Source organism: Parasteatoda tepidariorum, chromosome 4 (assembly GCF_982258835.1).
Source record: "Parasteatoda tepidariorum strain Cologne lab strain chromosome 4, Ptep-v5.0, whole genome shotgun sequence".
NCBI lineage: Eukaryota > Metazoa > Arthropoda > Arachnida > Araneae > Theridiidae > Parasteatoda > Parasteatoda tepidariorum.
The window spans coordinates 77,098,383-77,112,208 of NC_141758.1; the positions used below are offsets into that span (position 1 = coordinate 77,098,383).

The following is a 13,826-nucleotide window of genomic DNA, read 5'->3' on the forward strand; positions in this document are numbered from 1 at the left end:
GACATTCAATCACTTAAAGTGTTAGATTGAGCATGAAATTTTGCATTTATTGCAATGATGGAATAAAACTTATCTTATTTTAAAATCTTCTTTTCTGTTTAGGTTCTGTTTAGTTCTTCTGTTTAGGTCAAATTCACACGGGGTCTTCCATCTTAAAACAAGGAAGTGCTATTTTATATAAACATGTTATTTTTTTATATTACTTAAATGTCTTATCTAGTAAGAAATAAAAATTTTAGTTTAACCTAACCGATCTTCATATACAAAAATTAGGAGAACATGTACTTTCATTTTGTAAAATGAAAAATTTACTTTCATTTTGTATCAGAGGACAAAAGTTCTCCAAAGCAAGCCATTATTACCAAAAATGAAAATATGTTTTAGTTTCGTAATATTGAGAATATTATTTGAATTTTTAACTATCTGTCACTTGTTTTAAATTGTTTTACAACATTTAATTTTTAACTGCTTCTGCGCTGTTAAGCCTAATTTGAATTCATCCTAATATTCTGTCTGTGCTAGGCGTATGTTTGATTTTCAAACTATTTACATTTTCAGAATTAAAGTATATATGTCTCATCAACTAATTGTTCTTATTTTAAATTGTATCGTAAAAATAACAAACGACTAAGACGGTAAATTATGTTGTAGTGTATTAACATATTCAGAAGCTGAGATTTAGTACACAAGACGCAGTTGATAGGAGGCGACTGCCACTCGAAAATTGAAAGTACGATTGTATGGAGGTGATTATTTGTTACAAAATGTTAACATACTCAGAAGCTATGAGTCTCGTTCTCAGATACAATTGATTGGAGGCGATTGTTTTATGATGATTAAACTACGATCGCTTGAAGATAATGACCTGTTACAGTAGATAAACATTTTCAGAAGTGGTGAGTTAGTTTACCCGGCATAGCTGGTTGGAAGCAATTGGATTTATGTAATCGTTTAGCAGTTGCAAGGAGGTTAATCACTTGCTGTAGTATCAACATATCCAAAAGTTAGGTTACCAGGCCCGTATTAATGATATATATGGACAAATTAAAATTTAAATTAAGTGAATTTAAATGCGCCCTTAAAGATACTATTAAAAACAGACATTTTAATCAATTTATGTCACCAAGCAAATTGTTTCTGATTGTGAGCCATATCTAGTATTATAAATCAATATAAGCAATTTTGTTTTTTTAAAAAAAAAGAAGAAAGAAACAAAGACAGTTGGAATATTTTAAGTTTTCTTACATTGTTTTGCTTTAAATAATACCGAATAATAAATCTCTTTATCTATTATAAAAAAGACGTTGAGTGTCTGACTTCAATATTTTCTTTATACATACATTTAATTGGAACAAAAGTTTCCACCCTTTTTTTTTCTCCTTTTATTTTCTCTTTTCGTTAACATCAAAACGATAAATTGATTTTCGCTTTATTTTTCTTTAATATCATATCTCTTAATTAAATTTAAACGGTAAATGTATTTTCCGTCTTTCATATTTTTTAACATTATGATTTTATTAAGACCTTGCGTTTTTCCTTTCGCTATTTTAATGCTATCTGTGCTAAATTAGGAGAGAAAAAAATTTCTTTTCTAACTAAAAGGTGGAAATTTAATTAATTCCAAGTTTACTTTAGCATCACACAACTTTATATATGTCATTTTAACGAAATTAAACTTTGATTATTAGCTTTTCGTTCTTGGGGATTATTGTGAGAAAAGTTTTTTTTTAAATACTTTTTACTGCATAATTATCACTTTTCATCATTCGCTCTAATTTCTAAAACATACAATTAATTAAGACAGAAATAATCTTATATGTATGTATATATTTCATAAAGTTTTTTTTGGTTCACGCTTTAAGCATTAAATTAAAATTTTCATTATTTTTTTAATTAATTTATATGTATTTTACGTTACGCGATTTTTAATTATCATAAATCATTGTTCATAAAATGTGTAAGGATTTGGTAGCTCAAAGAATTATTAATTAAATTTTGTATGTCTCATACCATAATTAATAAAATAATTAATTTTACAATTTAAATCTTAGTTTGTGAACATTAATCTTATGATATGAATCATAGGAAATATATGATTTTGAATTAATAATCCTTTAAGTCTTAAGAAACTTTTTAAACGATAGATTATTCAAATAGCTGGAAATAGGATTTCCGTTACTATGCGTTGTCGTTGACTTTATTATTATCGCAAATTAGATTTGTTAAAGAAATGAAATTTTTTAGAAAACATAGATGTTTCATTAAAAAAAAGTTTCACGATTAAAAGACAGAATGGTTATTGAAGATTCAGGGACGGTTTATATCTATGAAGGCTGATTCTGAGAAAAATCGAATTTTGTGTGGGGACATGAACTGTTTTTCTGCCCATCTTCACTGTGTTATAACTTTCGGGATGGACCGAATTTTCACTTTATTGATTGTCAAAAATTATTAATCCTAAAAATGCATTAGATGGCGATCCAAACTTCCTTTTAAAAAAAAATTGCACCAACCGTTTTATCCCCTAGATCTCTAATTATTGAGAAAGCTAAAATATAAACAACAAAACAAGGGCTGTGAAATCTTAGTTAAATTAGCTAATAATAATCTGCTGTGTCTTAGATCAAGCAATAAATTTGTTTCTAAAAATTTTAATGAAAATTTTTTAAAAATTTTAAATTTTTGCATCCTATAAAACCTTTGATTCATCTGGGGGGCCATAAAAAATCCTATTGCTTTAATACCTATATAAGTATATCATTTTCCTACTACCACAATTAACTAAATACCCCTAGTGTCCTTAATAGCTTAGCAAGCACCGACCACTGAGCTGGCGTAAAATACCCTCAGTGGTAGACGAATCAGGGGTTAGAATCCCTTTGCCATCGGGTTAACCGTGGAAGGTTTTCGTGGTTTACCTATCCATTTATCTCAAATGCGGCTTATTTCCAACAAAAAGTCCTCCACGAAGACCAGTTTGTCCCTATGCTAGATTTAGGAGTTCCCTTGTCTTCAGAGTTGCGTTCAAAATTGCAAGGCTACTGAGTTGGACATTAATTGTTGTAAACTCAGAATTTAGTCGGCTGTTTAACGCCGGTTATAAAAGAAAATATATAGAGGTCCTGAAAATGAATTGGCTCAGGATTAGGTGAAGACCTTGCTTCTGTTTCCGACACTGGTTGTTTTCTTTTCTTTCTTTTTTTTTTTTAATTTTTCTTCTTGTCTTAAATATTGTTATTAACACACTCCCAATGTGCTCTAATAACTCTGCTAATATCGTGAGTTAGTCGTCGAGCTGACCGTGAAGGCTTTCTTTGTTCTTCTAATGCAAATACTTTTAATGCAAATTGCCTTTACAATCTCTGAAATACTCCATACAGTCGGTTTGGCAGGTAAGTGATCTATTATGACTAAACTATACAGTGAACCAAATAAAAAAGATATCACACCTAATAAATTTTGCTCTAATGTTTAGATTTTTTACTTATTAAGGGACGATTTCAATGGTTTAAAAAGTTGACAACAAAAATGTGAATTTATTAGTGTTGGCTACTAAGATGCGAAATCATGTACAAGAATCTAATTTCTTCGACTATACCTATATTTTTTTTTTTTGCTGCGGATTTGGATTTCTAGCCTTTCATAAGCACATTATTCGATCAAAAACTTAAAAATATGATCCGAATAAGGACAGGGAAGCTGTTTAAAGTTTGAGCCCCTCAGTGTTAATATTTTTTTAACGTGTTTCGTTATATCACCGAAACGTTTCGCTCACATAAAAAAATCAGTATATCCATCTAAAAAATATTTTTCAACTTATTAATTTGGATATTTCAGGACATCCTCTACAACTATCGAGATTGATCTAATATTTATATACATATATATATATAAGTTCAAAATGAAGATAAAACAAAGAAGAATTATAGACATATGAAAAAAGGGGGGAAATAATAAGTAAAAAAATAACTAACAACAGTTTAAAAAAAAAAGATGAAAAAAAAGAATGAAATTCTATTTTAGAAAAACGGAAAAAAAAAGATATAATCTTTCCATCAGCCCACACGATTATATCCGCAAAACAGAGTGCTTTCTGATATTGTATCAATAAAACCAAAGCAAAATATATTAATACAATAGTGTGAAAAGCACTCAAAAATTTTTTTTACAAAAATTACAACAAATAAAATAGAACACAAAAAGTAAAAATAACATGTAAATACAGAAAATAAAATAAAATAAAAAGAAGAAACAGTATAAAAAAATGGACTATAAAGCGAGTAGCGAAATCAGATCTACTTACATGGACGGGAAATTTTTCAAGAATGATTTAAAAATGTTTTCTATTATATATAATTTTACCGATTATTTCGTATTTATTTACTATAAAAATTGCTTTTCATAATGTTATCTTCTTTTTTTTAATTAGAAATTAAATAAAATGTTTACAATTGTTGAACAGAAGATAAAAAAAAATTTCCAAGTTGTATTCAAACAAAAATGGCTGAAATCTCATTTTGTCCTTTATAAAACTTAGAACATTTATATTTTACGTAAAATCTAGTTACCTTGAAAATACGGGGAATCTTTTCAAATAATATAAAATAAATCTCCTTAAGGGTTCTTCTGTCTATATTAAGTTCTATTTAAATAATATTTGCTTTTCTTAGTTGAAGAATTTAAGTGAATTCGAAGAAAAACGTTTTTCGCTATTTACTTTATAAGTCATTATTGTCCTATTCAATAGAAAACGAAGAGATTTTTTATAACAAAGATCAAAATGTCAATGTAAAAAAAGTTTCTTTTGAACATTTTCTTTAAGGATTATTTAAGTTATAAAACAGTTTCTTAAAAATGCTGTAAAATGATAAAAAATAAAAAAGCTAATGGGACCTTTTTGCATTATGTAAAATTTACTTGGTTTGAAGAACGCAATTATTTGATTATTGAGATTCTGAAATTTAATACCCGATAATAAATTAAGTGGCTCTTCCCCCGCCTCGCTTTGCTCATCCACCCACGCGATCATTTTATTTTTTGACAGTAAGCAAATTATTACCTTAAACTTAAAAATTATTCAATTAAAGATACCAAAATTATTTATTGTATTAACACATATTTGCCTTTGCATATTTAGTTTCTCATTTTATCGGGATAAAATTTAAACTATATAATTTCATCTACACGAAAAAATGTTTTTGCAAAATTATCGCACTGTATGGTAAAAATATTTCTGGTGGAAATAATATTGGTAATAAAACCGAAATATACGTCATTCAAACCATTCATTTCGTAATTTTCCTAATCGTGTGGTAGCGTTTTACCAGATATTCTTGTTTTTAAACTTATAGTCCTTATTACCAAACATTTAGTATTAATTGAAAAGTAAATTTAACCGAATAAATGGTTTTTATACCATGCTCTATGGTATCATAATAACAAATTTTACCGAATTTTAACACAGATTATAAAGCTATATTTTATTTTTAATTTCACCCAAATCATTTCCAAGGCGGTTCTTTAAAAATAACCGTGCATTTTGGTGTTACCATGTTGTCAGAAACATGGTAAATTTTACCACATTCGGGTAATTTTGACCATACTTTTTTCTCGTTGTACTGTTTTTTTTTTAAATTTTGATTTAATTTTTGATTACTATAAAAACTTGTTAAATAATTTTTTCCAAAAGAATTATTGAGCAATTCTACAAAAAGTTACTAACATATCATTTAATAAAAGTAAAATAACTAATGATTTTTGTCGTAAGTCTCACACATTAAGGTAATGTCATGCGATTGCATTATAGTATTATATAGAAACAACACTTTTAATTTGAAAACTATATTTGTGCAAATCAGGAAATAATTCTAAAAATTAAATCAAGAAAGTAATAATAACAGAGAACAATGTTAAGACGAAATGATAATATCACAATTAACTACAGATACACATGGAATAAATTAATAATTTGCAGGTAAATAATGTCATAACATTAGTTAGTCCAAACTTTGGATCGTTCACCTGACTAAACTATGGAGACCATATTTTCCAGACTGCCGCTGCCCACTATATTTTGGATTGATCCCGTCGAAAAAAGTATTTCTATGCAGAGAAAGAACGTTTTTGTGTCTGATTTCGTAATTTAAAATATCGTCTGCACTTATTAATTAGCATATTTAAGGTCACCCCCTCGAGCCATTGAGATTGAGTCCTAGAACGGGAAGATTCGATCATTAGATCAAAAGTTACTCAAAATGGTCCTTTTTTGCGCTCAATGTACGGTTTGTAGCAATGTACGGTAGTACTTAAAAATATCAGGTTTTTTTTCATCAAGTTTTAAAATTAGTTCCGAAGCTCTTCAACGGATAGCGCTGCTGGTGAAAATTAACCACAAAATAATGTTTTAATAATGTTCAGCCCTTTGCTATTTGCCCTAACATAATAACGTTCTGAAATATAGCAGAAACCCGAATAATTTAAATTGGAATGATCTGAGTAACAACAATAAAAAAGTAATAACAATAAAGAAAAAAATCGCCATTGTTTTACAACTTAATTAAGTGATCGGTGCCATCTGGCGACAAATTTTGAAACTAATTTTGAATTTATGTTTATTTAGTAGACGGTGGCAAATTATATGTTTCTATATCCTTCCTTATTGTTTATTGAATTGATTTTTCAAATATATTGGTTACTTTTGGAACATTCGGTATTTATGCCTTGTGTGTTTACACTTGATATTTTATTTTTAACTTTATGTTTAACTTGCTGGCTTGATTTTTTTTAGTCTCTCGTTCATGTCCTGAGGAGCAGAAAGTTCTTGACTGAACCTGAGGTTCGCTACTTCATGCTTCAGCTAGCTGAAGGTGTACAGTATACGCACTCTCAAGGAGTAATTCATCGCGATCTGAAACTGGGCAATATGCTTCTGTCTGAAGAAATGGAAGTGAAAATTGGTGATTATGGACTCGCCACTCATATTTCAAATCTCGATAAGTGTGGTAAAAAATTGTGAGTATTTAGAAACATTATTCTTAAATTCTGAATTACATTCTGAACATTCTTACATTCTGAAGCCCTTTTTAACGAAGAAAATGTTTTCACTGCCCCAAATGTATATGTTATAACATACGGTGTGTTCCGTTACGGCCGTCCTCATTACATGCAGGTTCACAAAATTCCGTATCTACCCTCTTAACTTTCGAATTTTTGTCTAGGTATAGTAAATTGATGTCTAGGTATAGTAAATTGATGTCTAGGTATAGTAAAGTTTCTGTGTGCAACTAGATGAAAGCGTTTATAATATATAGAGAGTTAGCGTCTCTCAAATCGGCTCGTTTGTCAAAATCTGTATGATAGAGAAAGAAAGTAAATTACATATTTGTAAGACATCCATTCACTTTGTGCAAGTAGAAACTTTGTGAACATTAATGCGTATCAGGAATGACTCGTTTAAAATGCCCATTTTTGTTTGATTTCTTACACTGAAATGTCAGATTTAAAAGAAAAAGAAGATAGTTTCTTCATTTTCGACCGAAACAAATCAAGTTTGAGCAGTGAAAATAAAAATTTATTTTGTGATAACGAATTTTTTTTAAAAAATAAATAATAATAATTAATTGTAGAGCATTTGGGTAGAATTGTTCTGAAATTACCCAGCTGCCTTCTCCACGTGGAGAAAACTAGTTTTTTTTGTACAGAAACGCTACTAATTGGAAGTTCGGAGAAAGCTAGAACTAGCACTTGGTGTGTTAAAGCGTATTATTTATATCATTATAATAAATAATGCTGTAAGATAAATTAATTAAAAAAATATAGCTTAAACTTTTGCCTGCTGCCCCAAGCTAAGCAATTGAAATTAGTTTTCCAGAAATTTATTCAGAGGATTTACTGTTTTGTGTCTGCTTTCATAACTTGATTAATCCTTTCTTTTAATTAATTTGCCATCTGTTACTCGAAAACCCGATCGTTACATCAAAAATTATTTTAAATATTTCGGATTTTTTCCCCCACTTCCTTAACCAGAACTGCGCATAACAATAACAATTTCCCAAAAATTAAAAAAATTAATAACTTAAACTAAGTCATTTGATGCATCGATTCAACAACGTTTGGATTTGTTTCTTCTTCATCCCCCCTTTTTTTTTTATTTATTTTCGAAAATTCTATTTAATCCTTTAATTAATAATTTCTGTTTTGAAGTTATTAATTAAATTGCATTCCCTAAGTATGAAAAATATACTTTTATAATTTGAAACACGCGTTCTTAGTTTCCATTATTTCACTTAAATTATATCTTCTGCACATGAAACCTTAGATAAAATCTGTTAAACCCGTTTTTTTTTAAATTCATTACGTACATTTTATTATGTGTTTACATTTTCTATATTTCTTTATACATTAATACTATGTTAAAAACCTCCTATGATACTATGTTAATACCTATGTTATATGACCTAAATTATATTTTCTAGACATGAAACCTAAAATAAAATCTATTAATTTCATTTATTTTAATTCGTCATTACTTATATTTTTTATATGTTGAGATTTTCTGCTTAAAGCGTTAAGCCATATCGCTGGTTCAAAGTTAAAACGACACTTCTGCACTCACTTCTCATTCAAATAACATGAGAAGTGAGTGTAGAAGTGTCGTTTTAACTTTGAGCAAGCGATATATTGATACTATGTTAAATACTATATTACTCATGACACTATATTCCATAATGTTAAAATAATTTAGAGTTTATATTGGTATAATTTGTTAATTTTTTAATGAATTGTAATTAGTATCATTAATTTATATAGTTAAATTTGTGCGGTGTGTTGTTAATTCATTAAATTTTCATCATAATGTTATTTTAATTTGGCTGAAATTTTCTTTTAGCACTGTTTGTGGAACACCGAATTACATAGCTCCAGAGGTTCTAAATATGCAAGGCCATAGCTTTGCCGCTGATGTTTGGGCAATGGGCTGCATTATGTAAGATGAATATTCCTTGTTTGCTATAGATTTTTGTCAACAATTTATGCGTGGAATCTAATTTTCTTCCATTTTATTTCTCAGGTATGCTATGCTGGTAGGACAACCACCTTTTGAAACTTCCACACTAAATGAAACCTATTACCGGATAACAACGAACAAATATACAATTCCTAGTTCAATGTCTGAGCCAGCTCGCCATTTAGTAGTCAGAATGTTGCAGTGCAAACCATCTGACAGGCCATCTTTAGATGAAATAATAAAGCATAGATTTTTTAGTTCCGGTTATTTGCCAACTTCTTTACCTGCCACATGTTGTGTTACTATTCCTAAACTTCCAATTGGTGTATTTATTAGGAGGTGAGAATTTTTTTTTATTAAAGAATTATTTATTCTACAATATTGCCCTATAAAAAAAATCACAAATTAGTATTAATTGTAAAAATGAGATATTTGTGTGGTTGTTTGATTGAAGAATTATTCACAGCAACTATTAAGAATCATATCAAAAGTCAAACTTTCCCGCTACTTATCAATATCGAACGTTACAAGATGTACATCTACTTAGCCGCTTTTTTGTTCCCCCAAAAAAACTAATTTTGATATTTATGCAAACTTGATGAAAAATGAACTGATTTCCACCATTAGCAAAAGAAGCAAGGAGGAAAATAACACTTACCTTGGATTGAGAAGTTCCCTTTTCGATTACGTCAAAACGTAATAGACAAAACTTGTGGTATGAAATTTATGCTCGAAAGCTTGTAGAATTTTTTTTGAGCAATCCCTTTGAATTTTGAAAGTTCCAAGTGTTTACATTAAAAACCAACAAGTTAAAAGGCTTTACCCATCACGCGTTTCTATTTCTATTTAATAAAATTGTTTCGATTTTATTCAATCGGTTAAAAAGGGCTTATTTCAAATGCAAATGAATTATTTAAGGCATTTAAGTTTTATGATTGTGAAATGACTTATTACATTTGATGAGGTAGCGCACAATATGCAATAATTATGCCGCAAATGCTTGCACAACAACAATGTTCAAAAACTTGTTATCGGTAAGTACGATTTTCCGTTGTTCTGCAAGATTTTTTGCTGTTGCTATTTTTACCATTAATTATTAAATTGATTATCCTGCTTTTTAATCCCCTCTTTGTAGTTGTGTCCCGCAGGGGTCTAATCATGAAGTCACAGTTCCCTGTAGAACACCGAAGTCAATCATCACTGGCTGCGATCAGTAAGCGAGTAGAATGACTATTTTGGTCAGCCTGCTTTGGGACTGAGGATGCGCGGTATCGGGTATCGGTCTTCGTTAAACTGTTCTACCATAAAGTGCTAGACCTCACTTACAGGTCTTTGGTCTACCTAAGCGGAGGAGCCATCCTCTCTGTAGAGGATCAAAATTGTGATGTCGCGTTTTTTGATCATCCTTTGGGATGTTTCCTAGACCTTCGCCAATAGTACACTGTGCAGTACCTACCTACATACAATACGAGTTTTTCATAAGTAAATGAGGATACATTATACAATTTTTCCTCATTTAAATTATCAACATTCACTTTTGAAGGTTCTCGTTCACATCTCCGAATTCGCATACGCGACCTACGATTTTTAGCACGCAAATACATTCGCATATCCTTGAGTTATTCTTCATGAATGCAGTGAGAACGCTAGTTTGTTTTTAAGGTCTCTGATTTTGGTTTAATGAATTTTTTAACAGAAATAGGCAATTAGTAGCGTATTGATTCATCACAAGTTCCTTTCTTAAAAGTAAACAAAAAGCTCATATTTCAGTACTTCCTTTCGATCCACTTTTAAAAATTAAAACATTACAATTAGACAAAGAAAAAAAACATGTTTAAACCATATAAGCTACATTTCTTACTTATTTATGAAAAGATAGTATTATTTGGGCTAAATATGTTGAAAATATTTGTTAAAAATTATGATTCTTTATTTGAAGCTCTTAGAATTAAAGATGTCTTATTGTTCCGAACATAACGTCACTCCATATCCTGGTAAGATTGTCGTCAAAATTCATTTTCAATTTAAAATAACACAACAGATATTATATAAAAATTTCAATGTCCGATTTCTCTGTAGATTTCTATTGCTATGGGGGGCCTGATAGGTTTTGAGGCAACTTTAATGTAACAAACAAAATTTTCGTGTTTTTTCCTTTAAAGTTAGAATTTGGCTGCTCTCTCTTTTTAAAGAAATAATATGTCTGTTCAGAGTGGTCTAACTAATACTGTAGAATTCAGCAGCTTTCCTATAAGTCGTTTCCCCTGATAAAACTTGCAGCAGTGTTAGTACGAACTGCTGCATTACTTTTATACTTTTTGCTTCTAATTCTTGTTATTAGTTAAGTCTAATGAGTTCCTAAAATAAGAAATAATAACTATTAATAAACACAGATAATATAAATTAAAAAATATTTTGCATGCACAATATCTTTTCGTTGAAAATCTATTTTTAATAAAGATTAATTTTGTATATGTAGTGTCCCACTAGTTTTGCATATGTAGTCTATAGTGGGCCACCACTATCTGTCCCAAGGTGCACTATTTACCTAACATGAAATTTTAAACTGTCATACTTTTAGACTTAGCATTAGAACAATTAAATTTGATATCTTCTAAAGAGAAAGCTTCATACTTCATTATATTATCCTTTATTAAAAATAATTTCATTTAAATTTCTTACTACAACTAATTAAACTTTAATATGAAAGTAAGTAAATTTGCTTCAAAAATAAAAATCTTAATAAATTCTTACCTGCTTAATCAATAGACTCAAATTATGTTCCAAGGTTAGATGATGCTAACATTTATCTGAATCTAAAAGAGCTAAAAGATAATTTAAAATTTAAGGCCAAAAAAAAATGTTCCAAGATGAGCCACCCTACCTAATAGTTTTATGTTAAATGCTACCTTAATAATTTTTTTTAGTCTTTTTTTTAATCTTTCTGCCAAGTTTTAATAACTATTGTATTTACTTTTAGAGCTTCCAGTGAACGTGATGTGGATAAAATTGCCAATCGTGTTGTAAACTTACAACTTAGTCCGAAGCCAGATGTACCAAAGGTATATTTACAATCCATTAGTTGATATTCCATCATTGAATAATTTTTTTTTTTTTTGTCAAATTATGGTTGTGGCCCAGAGGCCAAATGGGAAACTTAAATGGTGAATGTAGGGCTTAACTAAAAATTAACTTGAATATCTTATAACTAAAAAAATGAGAGACACAATTTAGCTACCATAGGATATTTCATAGCTGTTCTTTTTTAAATAATTTCTGTATGCTTTGTTTCAAAATTGCAAAATGAAAATTAGATTTTAATTCAAGATTAAACCTTTTAACTTTAATTTTTTTTTTTTCAGAAAACATTTTCAACCAAAACATGAATGTAGTAAAGGGTTAATTTAAAAATGGAAGATTTTAGTAATTTACATAGAGTAAAAATATTACTTTTTTCACAGAGAAAGTTGTAAAGATATTATAATTAAATTTTAATAAAAGAGACTTGGTGTGGAAAAATTAAATTAATTTTTAATTCAGAAATATTTTTCATTTATTTTGTCTTTAAATTTTTTAAGTAAATTTGTATAGTTCTTATTATTATATTTAAACTGATTATATTGTGATTCTAAAAAGCTGTAAAAAAAGATTGTGCACTTTTATATAACGACACATATATGACTTCATTTTCCAAATAACACACTTTAAGGTAATTTTTGAGTAATGTTGCTAATATTATAATGTAATATTATAATTTCTTCTAATTTATTTTAAAAACTGTATGTCAAAATAAACAAATCTCATAAATTTTAAGTGTTTAAGTTACTTTTAGTTAGAATTTCAGTTACAGGGATCATATTGCCTTGGGGTTAACATTGTTTATTCTGAAAACATTAATACTTTTGTATGTTTTTGGTATATCTTTATCTAAGTTATTGGTGTTTTAGTATACTTTTAAATCTTTTTCTTATTTAATTTCATAACTCTTTGTAAACATAAGTTTGTCATATCATTTATTCTAAAAGCATGTGATTTTTTTTTAATGTACTTAGCAAAAAATTATTTTTAATGTTTAGGAAGATATGTTGAAAAATTATTATGTTACGGTTTAATTGATTTTCAAGACTACAGTCATGTATAATTAAGTATTCTTTCTATATAAATTTCAGTTTTTACACATAAAGTACGTAGTTTAGAAAATTAAAATATTTATATAACTTTTAATTGAAAAAAGTTATTATTTATTTTTGTAACATAAATTTTTGTTTTTAGTTTTTTTCTTTTTTCAGATAATTATTTAGAAAAAAGTTGTTGCATTTAATAATTTACAATAAGAATCTTTTTTTCCATGCTGTTTATGGATTTTAAATTTTTTAATGCTCTATCTCTATAAACTTCCTAGTTTCTATTACTTTTTTTTTCAATTCAATCCTAGTTTATTTATTATACATTTTAATCTGATTTATTCACTATAAAATGGTTGTAGCATAAATATTATTTTTTTAATAGTGTTTGTTATAACCCATTAGAATTAATACTATAAACTATGCATAGTATCTTAGTTTGTTGCTCTTAAACTTTATTCAATTGTATTTTTTTTTGGATAAAAATAAAATATGTGTTGCATAAATATAATTTTTATTAATATTGTTTGTTATTAATCGTTAAAAAGTTTAATCTTCTCTATTGAACAGGGATGTGATTCTTCCGCGGATTCGCGGATTTCCGCTTTTTTTTTTCTTCAGATTTTTCCATTTTTTCCGCTAATTTCCACTGAAATTTTTTTTTCTTGCACAAGTTAAAATATTTTATGAGGAATTAA

The 13,826-nt window shown here is 28.3% G+C and overlaps 1 protein-coding gene across 1 annotated transcript in view; it reads left to right on the forward strand.

The window, feature by feature from the left end:
• LOC107443667 (serine/threonine-protein kinase PLK1) overlaps nt 1-13,826 on the forward strand; it is a 187,293-nt gene that overhangs the window by 158,120 nt on the left and 15,347 nt on the right. Inside the window, exons 4-7 of the mRNA XM_043051302.3 lie at nt 6,788-7,011; nt 8,888-8,983; nt 9,068-9,343; nt 11,985-12,066. Of these exons, the coding sequence (XP_042907236.2) occupies nt 6,788-7,011; nt 8,888-8,983; nt 9,068-9,343; nt 11,985-12,066 (678 nt within the window). The remainder of the gene's footprint in view (nt 1-6,787; nt 7,012-8,887; nt 8,984-9,067; nt 9,344-11,984; nt 12,067-13,826) is intronic.